This window comes from Natrix helvetica, assembly GCF_964273705.1.
Source record: "Natrix helvetica genome assembly, chromosome: 2".
In the NCBI taxonomy this organism is placed as follows: Eukaryota; Metazoa; Chordata; class Lepidosauria; order Squamata; family Natricidae; genus Natrix; species Natrix helvetica.
This window is the reverse complement of record NC_138552.1, coordinates 61,117,494-61,131,698: the sequence shown is the minus strand read 5'-3', so window position 1 is coordinate 61,131,698 and position 14,205 is coordinate 61,117,494. Positions and strand designations below refer to the sequence as shown.

General features: G+C 37.1%; 1 protein-coding gene across 2 annotated transcripts in view; it reads right to left on the bottom strand.

The window, feature by feature from the left end:
* Positions 1 to 1,118: 1,118 nt before the first annotated feature.
* CDC42SE2 (CDC42 small effector 2) overlaps positions 1,119 to 14,205 on the bottom strand; it is a 66,869-nt gene continuing 53,782 nt past the window's right edge. For both annotated transcript variants that reach the window (XM_081943268.1, XM_081943269.1), the window contains exons 3-5: positions 6,325 to 6,426; positions 4,576 to 4,690; positions 1,119 to 2,766 (exon numbers count right to left, since the gene is read on the bottom strand). In XM_081943268.1, coding sequence (XP_081799394.1) covers positions 4,592 to 4,690; positions 6,325 to 6,426 — 201 coding nt within the window. In that variant the 3' untranslated portion in view covers positions 1,119 to 2,766; positions 4,576 to 4,591. The remainder of the gene's footprint in view (positions 2,767 to 4,575; positions 4,691 to 6,324; positions 6,427 to 14,205) is intronic.

Genomic DNA, 14,205 nt, shown 5'->3' with positions numbered 1-14,205 from the left:
GCATAAGTGTGAAAAATCATCGTGTCATTTTTTCAGTGTTGTTGTATGGTCACTAAGCAAACGCTTTTAAGTCGAGGACTACCTGTAAATATTCACCGGGTTTGATAGATATAGAAATGGCAGATTGAGAATTTATGTACAAGAAACTGACTTACTGAACTTCCTTCCTTTTAAGGGTCACTTAAAATATGTGCCGTGTGCGGATATGTGAAAAGAGAACAGCTATGTCGCAATATAGTTCTTTCACCTTTACCATACCATCAGTTGAGAAAAATCTGAAACAACGACATTGTTTTTCAGATCTCTTTGTCCAAGCAAATAGGTACTGATTATGGTAAAGAAATAGGAAAACCAGTAACTGAAAGAAAACATTTATTGAATCAAAGGTCAATATTTTCCTTTTAATATCTACAAGACAACATTGAACTTACATTATTTAAGAATGAACATAATGTACAAAAATGTATGTTTGTTATAAAAATATGTCTCTCTTTTCTGGCGACTGAGCTGAAGATGATAACTATTTTTTTGATCAAAAATTCTTCCCAGAATTCTTTTCTATCAGTTCAGAATAAAGTGAAATTTAGTCTGAAACCCCAGGACAGTCTTCCCCAACCTGATGCTCTCTTTTGAACTACAGTTCCCTTGACTGGTAGCTAATGTTTCTGATTTCAGGGATAATGTGCAGTCCAATATATTTAGATAGCTATCATATGGAAAGATATCATAGAGTACTTTGAAGAGCACTTTTGACAATGTATGCATTTGACATCCTGATCTTGGCAACCACTAAGCTGCCTGTGTATTTGGCCCCAACAGTAAAAGGCATCTCCCTGGACTCCCTGAAATGAAAATTTCCCCAACAAAATTATAGTTTCATCTGTATTATTTGGCTGCCTGTACCAGGAATGTTTTCTGGACCCAGCCCATAAATATGGATTTTTGTGCAGCAGCAGTCTTCATATATTTGTTCAACTACTGCTTTGACTAAGAGATATTTACATAGATTACTTCCTCAGTGGGTATGGGCTCAAAAGTGGTTGTAGATAAAGATTTTCTTCCATTTTCATTGAACAATTGTTAATGATTTCAAAACTGTTAGGGATTTTTTAAAAAATAATAATAAAGCTGTAAGTATGATATTCCCTCATCCTCTAGTCTCCCCTTACAAATTATAAATGGCAGTGGAGAAAGTAGCAATAAGCATTAACTACAAAGCAATGCTACTATATACTCTTTTGTTTTGGGGACAAATGCATGAAGTTCTTGCATGGTCTTTCCCCCCAAAATATGCAGCAAATACTTGTAACACTAAGAATTTCTCCAATTAGGCTCAGTTACTCTATTTGCCAGTTAAGATATTAAAAAATGATGCATGTGGAAGATTCTAAATGTGTCTTAAAATTATGTTGTTAATAATCAACTGTTTTAATTTAATACGACAAAGGAGGCATGAGTATGGGGAAGACAAAAATAGACCACTTAACAAAATATAAAATAACATAAAAAAAAACAGTGCAATATTAAAACACAGTTTTCACACTTTGTGAAAGAAACATGCTTTGGAACCTGAGCAAAAGGCTTCTTCACCAATATAGCAAAAAGCCACCCTGTATGTTGTTTTCTCTGATATCCATTCCTGCTAGGTTACTATGTTGCTCTTAGCAACTTACATGGGCCCCTAAATATTTAGTATGTGGAAACTGCCAACTATTTAGAGAGTTCAACTAAATTCCAGCTATAATATTGCAGGCAGTTCATCATGCTGCTACTGGTAATGCTGGAACAGCCTAAAATTAAGCACTGGAAAAGAAGAAAGAAAAAGCAGCCAACATAACAATGCCTCTTAACTAGACAAAAGCGCCACCACAATATTTACTTTGTACGTTACCACACTGGTTTACAATCTTGAGGTCAGCTCTTCCAAAATAAATATATTGAACATTTACAGCAAAATGTCTTCTGAATGCAGACTCTCTCTTTATTATTTCAAGATGAATTGGATTAAAAATCTAAGACGTATTTCCAAAGCAGCTAAGAGTTACAAGTCCATTTTTCCCTAGAGAGATTGGCATAATCTGGTACCACTGCATTTTTTTCCACCAACTTTAGCATCATCCATCTCCAAGAACAAGCATTAAAAATAAAAATAATGTTTTTGGCATCCAACAGGCCACCATACCAAGCAAATTCACATAGCATGCGGTCATACACTCATATACTCCTGATTTCTGACTGTGTGAAATGTTTGTTGTGCTTGCAGGTCCCAGACCTTTAAAAAAAATAGATCTATATCAACAATGACAGACTCAAGATATTAACAGAAACTTGCTTGTTTCTAATTAAAAGAAAGGAGTAATAACAACAACAATGAAAGGATGGGAATGCTATAATAAAGGGTTTGCAGAGGAAGTACAAAACGAGGGTCAACCCAACACCAAACCTGTTTGTTCAGAATTTAGATTGCTCAAAATATTGTTTCAAAATACTGAGAGTAAAAGTTTTAGAATTTAGAAGCTCAAAAAAACAAGTCAACCAGTACAATGTCCACAGATGTTTTGGTAGTGAAATGTAAGCTTGCCACTTTAAAGGCACAACCAGTCTGATAAATGTCAGCCTCACAGCAGAACAGGAATGTCTGAATGGCATAATAATCATGAAGGGTGGATGATGGGCCATCAACTTCTCTTATCATGAGCACAGGAAGCAGTCACCAAGGCATAAAGGAGAGGGACACAGGAACAAAGTATAGAAACTTGCAGGTACCTGTGAAAAATAGAACAAAGAAATGAATAAATTTTTTTAAGTAGGGCGGAATTATAGTAGCTGTTTTGTCACTAAATCATGCCCAACCCTTCATGATCCCATCGTCCACAACACACCAGGCTCCACTGTTCTTCACTGTCTCCTGGAGTCTGCCCAAACTCATGTTCATTGCACCAATGACATTATCTAACAGTCCTCAAGTTCATCAAGGATAACTTGGGTTTTCCCCTCTTCGTACTATTTGTGATCTATCCCACTTTGCAACGATATTGCAGTTTCTATTTCCCAACTCTAAGTAGGTAACTCAGCAATATATATTGAGGATGGGTTGGGCAGATGGTTTGCTAAAATGGTTATGATAGAGAGAGAGCATCAGTGGCCACATACTAGCAGCAGACGGAGCTCAAGTCCAATATCACTTTGGTTTTCTATGTTAGAGACACAGTTCAAAAATATTGCTGGATAATATATTTATATGTGCAGAAAATGGTAGTCTCTTTCTCCAAATAGGGATGTACATACAGAAGCAAATTAAAGACCGAAGAAGACAGGGTGAGGACCTGATTCTTCTTCTTTGTATGCATGAAGAAAGAGTCCTTTTCTCTATACACAGAGAAGAAATGCAACAGACTTATCTGAAAAAGGGAGTTGGAGAAACCTGCATGTTGGCTTAATTGAACTCGATAGGAGTAATCTATAGGCCAGACATCTTCCATCCCCAATATAAAGGAAATTGTCATGGTACATGATCATGTGACTCTATTATCTGAAAGTATAAATACCTTTGTATTATCTTTATGCTACCAAGTAAGGGACAGCAGTGGACAGTCATATAGTCCTCGACTTACAACCATAATTGAGCCCAAAATTTCTGTTGTTAAGTAAGACCTTTGTTAAGTGAGTTGTGCCCCCTTTTACAACCTATCTTGCCACAGTTGCTAAGTGAACCACTGCAGTTGTTAAGTTAGTAGCACTGTTGTTAAATGAATCTGGCTTCCCCATTGACTTTGCTTGTCAGAAGGTTGCAAAAAGGATCACGTGACCCTGGGACCGTCATAAATAGGTATCAGTCGCCAAGCGTCTTGAATGTTGATCACATGATCATGGGGCTGCTGCAATGGTCGTAAATGTGAAAAATGATCATAAGTCACTTTTTTTCAGTGATGTTGTAACTCTGAATGGTCACTAAATGAACTGTTGTAAGTCAAGGACTACCTGTATTGAGTGGTTAGGGACCACACTGTCATCTCCTGATTTTCTGGAGACTGCAGAAATCCATCTGGTAATAATATGTCATTACTGGAAACAGCAGCAGTGAATTTTTGAGTCTTCTTTGCTGCATTTGGAGGGGGGGGCGATAAGGTAGAATGGGAAGAGGAGCAAGGAGCTTCTAGGAAGCAACTGTTCCTATCCACAGCCTTAAGCACTTCACTGCAAGCCAACACCAAAACAAGTAACTGAAAGGTTGCTACTATGATGTGGAAAGTGATGGAGGTCTGCAACATGATACTGTTTTACTGCAATGCCCTCCTCCAACTTCCTCCATTGTTAATTCTGATCGTGTGATTTTGGTATGAGAGAAATATTGAAGAAGAAATAATTAATTAGTGAAATTATAATTAAGACACTCCAATAGCTAAGGCCGGGTTTTGATAAATGTATGTGTGAAATCAGTATGAAATACACCAGAATGTACATTGCATATAGTTTTGAGGTAGCAATTACGAATGACTTTGCTGTCCCATACATTTGTGTCTCTGGAAGTCAGAAGAGAAAGATGTTACAATGTGGAAAGTGGGTAATACTTACTGGAAAGATGCCCCAGTTATCCTGCCTTTGTATCTACGAGCTGCATTTGGACATTTGCATTCATGCCTCCTCCATAGCCTCCTTTGGACTGCATTTGGTTCTGAATTGAGCTCACCTAAAGAAACAAAACCATGATGGTCAAATAGAATGTGATATTTCTTGAATTCTTTCTTTCTTTTTTTGAATTCTATATTGGAGGTAGTGACCCTCTGAGAGCAGAATGCAACAAAATTTCATCTTAATGTATGCCAATTAGTGTACATTCAAAATGACAATAAAGTTATTATTCTATTCTGTTCTATTCTCAGTGCAAAATTTGTACAAAGTCAACCATATTACTCATTAATATATACAGCCAAACATGTAAGAAAAGGATACTGCAGAATTCTATGCTTTTCTTTTTCATGTAATATTCAACTTAATATTTTTGCTGTCCCAAAATTTAATTAGTTTCAAAGGAATCTCTATTTCAATTTCTCTCCAACTTCACCCAACAGATGCATGTAGATTATTTTAGACTGAAGCTCATTTGCATGCTATTTGTATGACTGTTTTGTTCAGAGAGCCAAGGGACAGACTGGTGGCTAAACATGCAAGATCATGTGGGTTTTCCTTGTTTCCTTTCTTAAATGTCTATATGTGTACTATAGTATGTGTGTACTATATGTAAACACACACACACATACACTCACTCACTCACTCTTATTGGACGTGACCTATCACCAAAATGAACAACTTATTCCCTGATAATGAAACTGGATAAATAACAAATATAGCACTGTAAAACACTTTCTCTGTTACATTAGATTAGACAGATAGCATTCTACAGATTTTAAGTATTTCTTTAATCCTATAATGTTTAGTGCATTGTCCAAACACTAAACTATGGTTAAGGTAATGATATTTTGCTTAAATATGCTGGGCTCCCAACTACATGACTTTTATTTTACTTTATACATTCCAAATGACATTAATCATACTTTTAAAAAATATGGCTAATAAAAAAATGAAACATTTTTAGGCAAGCAAGCAGGTAATTTTTCAAATTCTTCCTTGTGGCAATATTACATGAAAGAAGGTAAGCAAAAGAACTCACTTGCTGTGGCTTGTTTTCAACATGCTTATAAGGCCATTAAAATGATGATTGAAATTTACCTTTTTAAGACTGCTGTATGTGAAGGCTACTCTATATAGTACCCTAATTTTGACATACATATTTATTATCAGATCTTTTTACAACAATTTTAATACACCACACACAGATGCAGAATTCCTTGGGGTAAGCTACACTGAACTCAAGGATGTCTATAGAGTAAACAAAAGGGAAAAACTGAAATGCAATTACATCATGGATATATTTTTAGTTGCCTCTGGAGAAGCATTTCTTGATTAGAAACATATTATCCCTTAGTAAATGGATTCCTATGATGTGCTGAAAATTTATCTCTCCTTTTCTAATAATTACTAATAATTCCTGTCCCATTTGCAAATGACTTCATTTTTTTCTTTTAGATATAGTTATAAATCTAAAAGGTATAATACTCTAAAGCATCCTTTCCCATCATGAAACCATCTGGATGTAGGAATTTAATACTGATGATTTCCAAAAGTATGACCAAAGCTATCTGAAAATTACAGAGATTGAAATCCAACATATCTGCATGACAGCAGGACAGAAATATTACTTCAAAATATAACGTTCAAGAATAAGGTCTCCAACCCTGTTGGAGTCCTGGCAAATGCACTTACCGAATTCATTCCACTAAAGAGATCTCCTGAACCAACATGAGCAGTATGAACAAAGTTTGTTGGCTCACCAATCATACTCCGATCGATCCGCCGCCGCCTTTTCTGAAAAGGGAGCAAAACACAACTAATTGTGTGCCAGTCAGAAGGAAACAACATTTAAACTTACGTATGGATGTTTCCATTAGAGGTTTTGGGTTTGTTATATGTAATTTTTATTAAAAGAACATTTTACATAAGATTGAAAAAACTAGACACACAAAAAGTATGTCTGTAGACCAATATTAAAGACAATATTAAAAAATAAAAGAAAAAGTGAAAGACAACAAAAGGAAAGGAAAAAGAAAGACATCTACAGAAGCAACCTCTGATCTTCTTTTGCAGCAGTTATAAACATTTCCACCCTCCCCAATTACATATCATAGTTCTTTTCTTCCCATAAACAATCCTTTTAAATTAATGAATCCCAAAAGTATAAATACATTTCAATCCATTTTCGGCAAAAAGTCCATAAGTGGTTTCCAGTCTTCTATATCTTAATTGTTGTTCCTTCTTTAATCAAACATGCCATTGCACCATTTCTGCAAGCTCTAATATTTGTATGATCCATTCTTCCATTATGGGTATTCTGTGTACTTCTAGCTTTCTGAATATCATAGCCTCACTGCAGTTGCCTTATATAAAATCAATCATCCACCAGTCTTTTCTAATTGACTATCCATAAGTTGTAGAGAAAAAAATCAGGTTTCAAGGCCTTTTTTTTTTTTGCAGCATTACTATATTCTTTGTTTCCCTACAGATGTAATTCTTAAGCAGCCAAGCTATCCCCCCCCCCCCCCCCCAAGTTTGGTTCTCACATAAAGGAAGGGAATCCAGTTGGGAATGTCAGCTAGGGAGATTTCAAAAGGATATACGTACTATTTCATTTTTCTAAGATAAAGCTGATACTAACCGCACAAGATCAACTTCCTTGAACAGAAATCAGCTTTCTGATTTAAAAGATAGAAGAGAACCAGACTTAAAAAAAATAAGATTCTCTTCTTCATAGTTTTGGTCCTCCAAGAAGTAATTGGTCCCCTAGGAATTCTTCCTAATATCTAATACGTTTTTCTCTGACCTTCAATGAAGCAGAAATTGCAGTATTACAGAGTGGTTTTTTTTTTTAAAAAAAGTGATTACTACAAGGACTTTAAATGTTATTCCATTACTCTGAAAAGGTTTCTTGACCCCATCAGCACTATCCCTATAAGCATTTTCTCCATCACATATTTTAAGGAATCAGCATCCTCCTACATATGGTATGTGAGGAGATGGTAAGACCACCTAGAGTTTTGGGTGGAAGTTTACTCATCTCATCAGCAGGATTTCTGCTGTCCAAACACTGCCCTAGTTGAGTCACTGCAAATCAAAGCTACAGCTGAGAATACATCATGGTCTATAGCCCATAAAAGCAAGATCTGTTTAGAATGATCTCAAGCCCACAACAGACATGCCCATGCTATAGACTCCCCACTTTTTCTGAATAACAAACACACCAGGACAGTTGAACCTTTTTCACAAATAGTAAGCATCTTAAAAATATGCCAAATCTGCAGAAGAAAGTGCTAGCACAAAATCCTAAACAAATGTATGTGCATTCCATTGTATCCAACAAAATGCAATTCTTACATACTTAAAGGTACCCAACCAATACTGTGAACCATTTTGGACTTTGTAATAAAATGTTATCAAGAAATTGCTGTTGTCTATGAATGTTCAACTCAATCAAGTGTGTATATATTAGACCCTTAAACCCAATGTACTGAGTTTAATTGAAAAAGACAAACATAATAAGCTAACTGATGAGATTTTTCAGAGATCTTTGCTTGCTTCAAATATGTATCTATCAACATCATAATATCAGATGGTTGAAAATAAACACAAAGGCTATATTATGCAAAATGATCATGTATTTTGTATGAACTGCCTGATTGGGGTTTATGAATGATAATTATGGCTTAGTATCATGTGTGTTCCAGACTCGCCTGCAACCACAACTAAGCCCCAATCTTCTTGTTAAGTGAGTTTTGCCACATTTTCTTGCCAATTGTTTAGTGAATCAGTGCAATTGTTAAGTTAATAACGTTGGCTTTGCTTATCAGAAGGTTACAAGATCCTGGGATACAGCAGCTGTCATAAATGCATGCCAGTTGCCAAGCATCTGAATTTTAATTGCATGACCACCAAGATGCTGCAATGATTGTGTAAAAAATGATCATGTCACTTTTTTCAGTGCCATTGTAACTTAGCACTAGACCAATAATCAAGAAGTAAACAATACCTTAATCAAGAAGCTACTAACTCAGTTTCAAGCAACCTTAACAAATTTCTTGTGTGTCCAATCACACTTGGCCAATAAAGAATTTTATTCTATTCTAACAATAAACAACAGACATATCAAGGAACACCCACCAAGACCACACCCACCAACACTGACAGGGGAACCATTAGTATATAAAATGCGACCAAATTCCATACCCTTCTAGTACTGATGATGTTATTTTGTTTGGTAGTGAAACATCTGCAAGAAACAAGCAAGCTAGAAAGCACCAAGGACCCCACGGTTCAATCCCGAGCTACAAACATTCCATCAATATATTCAGAAGTATATAAAATGCTCATCGGGGAAGCCAGATGTACATGAAATGACAGTGTTCTGGAAAACCCCAACCTCATGAAAAACTCTGAGACAGGCATTTTCTCAAAGCTCCCATTTATTAGAGTAGGTATACAGGCACATCTGGGAAAACCCGAACCTGAGATTTCCAGGCTTCCCCTCAGTAAGTCAAAGGTCCAAACCCATCCCCTGCACCCATCAGTACATCACCTCATCCAATCTCAATCTGTCTCAACTCGAGACATCACTCCAAATACTCCTTCTCCAGGCGCAGGAATACCATGACCTTGACCGAAAAGAAGAATGCTATTATATTTAACTACATTCCCTCTACTAAATCCCCCCTCCTATTTTCCCAAGCACAAGTATGTGGCAGCGTGGAAGCTTCCGGTATTAATATGGTTTTCAAAGCTGACATGAAACTTGCTCCTTGTCTCTCAGTTTTCTGCATTGAATGTTAAAATTTTAAAGTATTTTCAACTTTTGTTTGTTTGAAAATAAATGGAAATGTCTATTCAATGGGGGGTATAGTGGTATTTTCAGATGTGAAGGTCTTCTTGCCTGATTTTTAGATTTCTTGCTTCCTTTCTCAGGCTTACTAGTAGTAGCCAATGCCAGCAATCTTCCAATCCTCAGAGAAGCCGGAAGAACAGAGAGTTAGATTCTCCCAGCAGTCTTCTCTATTGTACTTCATTGGATCTGGCAATTATGACTAAGATCATATTCCAGTAAAAAAATGAAAGATACTATTTTTTATCATATTTCTGGTGCAAAATTTTAATGTGTTTAAAACATAAATAGCCTGAACATGTTTACTACAAACTAAATTTCTTTCCCGTTTCTTGCTTTGGCAATGTTGGTTCATAATTTTAGTCACAGTACATCTGATAGGGAATAATTGAGAAAGGCTGCCATATTCAATAACCATTTTGGTTTCATTTTTTGTGAACAAACTGGAAACTTATTTAGGAAGCTACTGGTGATAAGTTTGAAAAATGCCTTTGGTCCACCTGGAGCAATTTTGTAGAGACAACCAGCCAAGTTTGGTTTCCTTTTAACTCTTGCCCTCCAAAGGCACCTGGAGGATTAATTAGGTGAATTATATGGGACAAAAAATGGAAAATAACGAAGTCTTTCACTTTGATTTTTAAAAAATTGTCCATGTTTACAATTTCCCTTAAACAGTAAAATAAATTGAACCTTTGAAACTGGGTGCTCTAGTTTCTATGACAACAGAAAAATTAGCAGAAGTTTCAACACTGCTAAGTACAAAACTTTACACCCACACAGAGCATTGCCAGAATATGTACAGGCCCCTCATTCAGTTTGATGTTTCCAAGCATTTGTATCCTCTTCTGCTCCCACACATTTCCCCTTCTTTTCCATGTCACATAAAGATTTTTCAATCCTTTAAAAATTATTTATTCCTATTTTATAATTTCTCTAAAACCTATGTCCATGTTCCTAAGTAAGGTTAGATTATTTTTCCTCTACAACAGTTCACTCATGATGTTCAAAATTACAACTGCGCTGAAGTGATTTATGATCATTTTTCACACTTACGACCTTTGCAGCAGCCCCATGATCATGCGACCAAAATTCAGATGCTTGGCAACTGACTCATACTTATAACCGTTGCTGTATCCCAAGGTCATGTGATCTCACCTTTTGCAACCTTTCTGACAAGCAAAGTCAATGGGAAAGCCCATATTCACTTAAGTCAGGGGTGTCCAAACTTGGCAACTTTAAGACTTGTGGACTTCAACTCCCAGAATTCCCCAGCCAGCTCTGCTCCCAGAATTCTGGGAGTTGAAGTCCACAAGTCTTAAAGTTGCCAAGTTTGGACACCCCTGACTTAAGACCAGAGTTACTAGCTTATCAACTGCAGTGATTCACTTAACAACTATGTCAAGAAAAGTTGTAAAATGGGGAAAAACTCACTTCACAAATGTCTCACTTAACAACAGAAATGTTGGCCTCAGTTGTGGTCATAAGCCGGGGACTACCTGTATAGATGTTTTCACATGACCTTATCACCACTTTTCCCAGCTTAGATCTGTGAATCCATTCTCTATTTTTCAATTCATATTTTTCAGCTTTCTTCAGTGACCTTTCATAGTATTCTGTCATTACTTTTCCAGTACAAAAGCAGGATACAGCATTAACTCCATCCACAAGAATTGCTTACCAATGACACACCCTCACTGGAATATTGAAGTAGGAAATGCATTTGGTGGAAATGTGTCGCACAGAAATCCTCTTTTCTGCCTTAGGTTTACGATGTATCTCAAGGAGACTTTCCCCCCTTTTTTGTCCTGAAACACTCAGTGATAGCAAATATAGGAAGAATATTCATTACAAATCTATTTTGAGTTACATCACACTGACCTTGGTAAGTGATGCTGAACCGGACCTCAGAAATGGATATTGTTCATCAAAACCACACAATTTCTTTCTTTTCAGCTAGCTCAGCAGACCATCATCTTAGCACTCTTTTAAAGTAAATAATGCCATCTGTAAACTATGTTTCTAATGTACCATTACATGATATGATATGACATATATGTTATTTTACTCATCACATAAATACTGCCAACAATTTCAAGCCAAAATATGGTATAGGTTTTTGATTACTGTAAAATCTATGCTATGAGGCACCAGTAGGTAGCCTGGTGATGTACATATATTTTGGACTGTAATTCATGTAAACTGTGACAATTATCCTTGTTGGTTGCTGTTCTTGGAAGCGTAATTTAAATCTGAAGTTCACTATCCATGCCGTAGCAAACCTTCCCACCAGTAGTGGAATTCAAATTATTTTACTGCTGGTTCTTTGGGCGTGGCTTGGTGGGCATGGCTTGGCTTGGCGTGCATTGCTTGGTGGTCATGGCAGGGGAAGGATACTGTAAAATCTCCATTTCCACCCCACTCACGAGGAATGTTACTGCAAAATCCCCATTCCCTCCCTATCAGCTGGAACTCGGGAGGCAGAGAATAGATAGGGCGGGGCCAATCAAGGTGGTATTTACCGGTTTTCCGAACTACTCAAAATTTCTGCTATCAGTTCTCCAGAACTGGTCAGAACCTGCTGAATACCACCTCTGTTTCCCACCCAAATTTATGTTTGTAAAACAGGGGTCCCCAACATCTGGCCCATTACTGGGCCTTGAGCCATTTGGAACCGGGCTGCAAAAGAAGTGAGTGAGTGTGAACTCATTATCCCCAGAGCAGCGGCTTAGCATGTGTGCATGTGCTCCATTTGTGCAAATAGCAGGTGTCGATGCCCGCCGCTCATGCAAATGGAGCTGTGCACACACAGAACCATCCCCTCCCTCCCCGGCTGGTCCACAAAGTCGGAAAGCTTGGGGGATTCTGTTGTAAAAGATACAGATTGGGAACTGCTTAGCTTGGAATTATAGTCATTTCTCAGTCCATCTAGGCTGCTTGTTACAAAATACTTAAGTGCTTGCATGTGTTATTCTTCAAAATGATATAAAAAAATAGAATTGAGGGAACCCAATGTTTAAGGATAGAATTTTAGACACTGCAACTCAAGTTGTTTGAGAGCAGTCTCTGGGACCAAATTAGAAATGCTCTAATGTTAGAAAAACAGTCTTAAGTGTCTAAAATGATTAGAAATGTTACCTTTAAGTAAAATATGATAATTTATAAGTAATTTCAGCTGTTGTTCAATGGCAGCTGTCTCTAAACATGATATAGGTACAGGAGAGATAGCAAACCCTGTTTTTCACTTGCTGTCTTTCTTGGAAGTAACACAGGAAATATTTGGAAAGAGGTCAACTAACATGATGAAATGTTACAACTCCATGACAGGATATGTGTCGGTACTTACAATGTGAAGCCCTTCCTATTCAGCTAAATAAATGTCACTTCCAATTACGAAGAGGAAAAAGAAGCAAAGAGCTGGCCTTGCATTCACAGGAAACGTATGGCTAAAATTTAATCTAACCCAGAAACTGCCTTTCCATGATCCTTCTCCATGTATGCAATAAGCTTTTAAAGGGAATCACTTAGCTGATTGTAAAAGTACTTCTACGTGCGCAAATAGAGCTGTGGAATGTTATTCCTTGCCCACCTTGTATTGCCCACAAACAATCTTGTTGAGACACATTATTTATGATCTACACAATTCAAGCAGATATAGCATATCAGGAACTTCTATCAGTGTTCACATTTAGGATTTGAAAGCATAATGTGGCTACGTTCACAAAATGGATATTATACTGGATATATCCCAAGGTAACCTGGGATACTATCAGCCAATATTTGACCAGTTTGCCTTCAAATGTTTAGAGATGCATTAGAGTATTAGATTCAGAAAGCCTCATTTAAGGCCCTTTGCTTTGAACCTCTTTAAATAACTGATCAGTTTAATCTTCTCACTTGATAACATTAGTAGTATTGCACAGTAGTCATGTTTAACAGGTAAAACATCAAGTAACATTTGTTAGAGAATACCCAGATGCCTAATAGGCTCAAATAATACCTATGAAACTTGGGGGTTCTCAATGATGAGGAGAGGGAGGTGCTACCAGTGAGCTATCATCAATCCTTATTGATCCATATACTGAGAGAAAATTGCTGCAGCCATGCCTCTACTCCTTCTGCCCAGTTTCCTCTCAGTCTATGGTCTACATAGGCTGGTAGTTTCTTAGCTGTTGCTAGTTAGTCATCAAAACTAAACTGAAAGTTCATTTTGGCTAATTCTTCTAAATTCATTTAAATTTGGCTGAGAGTATTGCTGTAAGCCAGGCATGTCCAAAGTGCGGCCCGGGGGCCAAATGTGGCCCTTTTTCAAATTTCAAGCGGCCCACAGCCTCTTCTCCCCACTGAAGTTATTTGTTTAGTCTTTCATAAAATACTGTATTTTGCGAAGTATAAAGATGCATCTTTTTCCCCTCAAAAAAGAGGCTAAAAATCTGGGTGCATCTTATACACTGAATACAGCATTTTTTGCCTCCCAAAACTCTGCCCCCTTCACCAAAATGGCTGCGCATAGCCTTTAGGAGGTTTTCAGAGTGCTCCTGGGGGCTGTGGAGGGCATAAATGAGCAAAAAACGGGCCATTTTTTGCTCAACTTTGCCCCCCCCTAGCCCCCAGGAGCACTCTAGAAGCCTCTTAAGGGCTATTCATGCCCATTAAAAAAAAGGTCCATTTTCGTGAAAAATGGGCCATTTTTGGGAGAGTGCAAAAACTTATTTTTTTTT